At 41.9% G+C, this 3,663-nt stretch overlaps 1 protein-coding gene across 1 annotated transcript; it reads right to left on the bottom strand.

The window, feature by feature from the left end:
- Positions 1-463: 463 nt before the first annotated feature.
- On the bottom strand, positions 464-1,768 carry LOC110906335. Its single transcript, XM_022151485.1, has one exon. It carries the CDS (start codon positions 1,766-1,768, stop codon positions 464-466), a length of 1,305 nt encoding a protein of 434 aa, XP_022007177.1.
- Between the last annotated feature and the right edge of the window lie 1,895 nt (positions 1,769-3,663).

Raw genomic sequence — 3,663 nt, 5'->3', positions numbered from 1 at the left:
AAAATTAGGGCTATAAATAAGAACATCATCAAAATAAACCACCACAAACTTGCCAATAAAGGGCCTAAACAACTGGTTCATGACCCGCATAAACGTACTAGGGGCATTGGACAAGCCAAAAGGCATCACTAACCATTCATACAACCCCTCACGAGTCTTGAAGGCGGTTTTCCACTCATCCCAGGCCAGAGTCGGATCTGGTAATACCCCCTCTTCAAGTCTAGTTTCGTGAAAATAGTGGCACCGCTAATTTGATCAAGCAAATCATCAAGTCGAGGAATAGGAAACCTGTACCTCACAGTGATCTTGTTGACTGCACGACTGTCAACACACATACGCCACGTCCCATCCTTCTTTGGAGTCAACAGAGCAGGAACAGCACAAGGACTCATGCTTTCTCGAACATACCCTTTAGAAATTAAATCTTCAACCTGCTGACGTAATTCCTCATGCTCCTTTGGACTCATTTTGTAATGGGGCTTATTGGGTAGCTGGGACCCAGTTCCAAATCAATGTGATGTTGGATGTCTCGTAGGGGTGGCAACCCGGCAGGTAAATCATCTGGGAAAACATCAACAAACTCCTCGAATAACGGAACCATACATTCAGGAATGTCGACTTCCTCGGCCACAGGCTTCCCAATCAAAACAAAAACATTGTCTGCTTCCTCCAACTCATCTTGAAACTGACTAATGGTCAACAGAGTACCCGACTGTTTCGTGGCTAACTGCTTAGGCTTGCTAGGAACAAGAGTGATCTTCACACCACCAAACAGGAAACTATAAGTATTGGACCGCCCGTTATGTTCTATATCACGCTCGTACTCCCAAGGTCTGCCCAACAATAAGTGACACGCGTCCATAGGGACCACATCACACACGACATCATCCTTGTACGTGGACCTAATGGAAATTGAAACAAGTGCCCTTTTAGATACCGTCACTTCACCTCCCTTTTTCAGCCATTGAAGCTTGTACGGTTTCGGGTGACTCTCTGTCTTCAAGGCCAACTTTTGAAATGCCTCTTCAGAAATCAGATTGTCACAACTCCCCAAATCAATGACAAATGTGCAAACCTTCCCCAAAATGGTACATGTTGAGTGGAAGATGTTGTGTTTCAGCCAGTCATCACCATCTACCTTTGGTGTATAGCAAGAACGTCTAACCACCAAGTTTACCCCAACATCACCGGTCACAACCTCCTCTTCATATTCAGTTTCTTCATCGTACACTGGGTTATTCTCATATTCTTCATACTGTTCATCCTCAGACTCAGCAAATACGTGTCTTTTACCAGCCTTTTTGCACTCAGCTTGACGATGGCCTGTTTCACCACAATTGAAACATCTCGGACCACTACTGCTAGCCCCCTTAGAAGTAGGCCCGGTATTACTACCCCCCGGCTTCCCCTGACTAGGCCCGCCACGAGGTGCCCCACTGCCTGACCCAACGTTTCCCCCAGCGGGGGTAAATGAACCGCCCACCCGACGGTTTTGCTTCTCAAAGGTCAACGCCCGTTGGTGTGCCTCAGGAATGGTTAACGGATCAAAAAGATTCACGGCCTCCATGATCTGAACCCTTAGACCCCCAATATACCGGGAAACAAGTTGCTCCTCCGGTTCTTGAATATCATTCATCGCAATCAACTGGTAAAACTCAATTGTATAATCATCAACCGATTTAGCCCCTTGTTTTAAATTCTGCAGACGCTGGTACATCAACCTTTGAAAGTTATGAGGCAAAAAGTTGGACCGTAAGCATTTTTTCATCTTGGTCCATGTCACGATCCCTTACTTCCCGAGCCTGTTTCGTGTTAACTTCAATTGTTGCCACCACGGAGAGGCCCTACCACGTAACCTGGTAGCGATCAAGGCCACCCGCTTATTTTCAGGCACCTCCTTGTATTCAAACACCTCCTCCACGGTAGCCAACCAATCGATGAACCCCTCTGGATTCAAACTAGACCCATCAAATTCTGGAATATCAACTCTAATCCCAAAATCCCAACGCCTGTTATCCCCTCCACATTCACCCCTTGGTCGCCCTTCCTGTTCGTCTTCGGAAGCCGAACTGTCACCAAATGGGTTACTAAAATCAGAACCATACCCGTCATTGGGTCCCTGCCTCCTACGATTGATCAAATCGGCCATCCGATCAGTCAACTGATTGACCACTTGATCCAACCACTCATCCACTCTCGCCATGAGTCGCTGCTCTAACTCTCGTTCATACACTTCATCGAGAGGCCTGTTGTTGTTTCTCCTCGGAGGCATTTTGGGCCAGGAATTCGGCTCTGATACCAACTGATGTAGTGAGTAGTACGATAATGAAGATCAAACACGTTGATTCTGTGAATACCCGTGTCGTTCTTCCCCAACCCCAAAATTCAACCCAAAGGGCTCGGAATTTGAAGTGAAAAAACTGTTTTCTCAAAATTCAATTCTGATCAATCAAATGACTAGGGCAATATAACAGAGACAGAAGAAGTTCAAAACAATGAAGAATCTGTGAAGATTGGATCTTCGAATTCTGAATCAGTGTGCTCTAAATGTGATAAATTTGAAGCTGACAATATCAAACTCTTGAAGAATGCGGAAAGTTTGACATTGGAAATCAAAGATTTGAAGAATGAGAAGAAATTTGATGATAAACAGATTCTTGAAATGCGAGAATATTGTGAGAATTTGAAATCTGAAAATGTCAAACTCTTGAAGGATTTAGAGAGTTTGACATTAGATAACAAAGTTTGGAAAGAAAATGAAAAAGTTTTTGAAGAGAAAATAAAAAGTTTTGAAAATGAAAAATTAAAAGTCGAAAAAGAGTTTCAAAGTCAAATAAAGATTCTTGAAGATGAAAGATTTGTTTTTAGCAAAAACAATATTGAGAAACAAATTGCAATAAATTCTCATCTTCAGACGATTATTCGACTTCAAAAAGAAGCTAAGCTGGATGTGCTCGAAATAAAATCAGAGAGCTAGAAGAGAAATTGAAAGGTTTTGTGACCTCATCAACATTGCTAGATCAGCTTTGTCCAAAACCAATCAATTCAGTTCCAATAAGTGACAAGGTCACAAATTTTGACAAGGTCAAAAGGAAAGATTGTGATGAGAAACTGATGATGAAGTTGAAAAAAAGAAAAATATTTTTGAAATTAAAAGAAAAGTTTCAAGAAACTGATTTGCATTCTACAGAAAAAGGTGAATGTTCATCACAGAAACCTTCGAAGAAGAATGTAGATCAAAAACAAAATGTAAAAAATTCAAAAAATGTTCAAAACAAGAATAAAACCTCATCATTTCAATCATCCAATCGTGATAAAAAAACCACAAAAATTGGAAAAACAAAACTTAAAAAACAGTTGGTAATAAGTGGTGCAGGTTTGACCACAGTTCTCAAAGGCCAAATCCAGTACATCGAGATCGCCTATTTCTCGACACAGATTCTTTAGTTTTCTGAAGTATTGAGACACAGATAGATCTCCTTGCGAGGCAGTTAATAGTTCTCCTTCAAGCATCTGAAGACGAGCGTCATTCTTTTTCGAAAAAAGTGATTCGAGTGTGTCCCATGCCGCCTTCAAGTACTCGATATCTTGGAGGTGATCAAGAATATCTTCTTCAACTGTCGTCTTGATAATAAACATAGCGAGGCCCGCTTTGATCTGCCA

The sequence above is a fragment of the Helianthus annuus genome, chromosome 14 (assembly GCF_002127325.2).
Source record: "Helianthus annuus cultivar XRQ/B chromosome 14, HanXRQr2.0-SUNRISE, whole genome shotgun sequence".
Lineage (NCBI taxonomy): Eukaryota > Viridiplantae > Streptophyta > Magnoliopsida > Asterales > Asteraceae > Helianthus > Helianthus annuus.
Note: the sequence above shows the minus strand (reverse complement) of the source record. Positions and strands in the feature narration are given on the sequence as shown.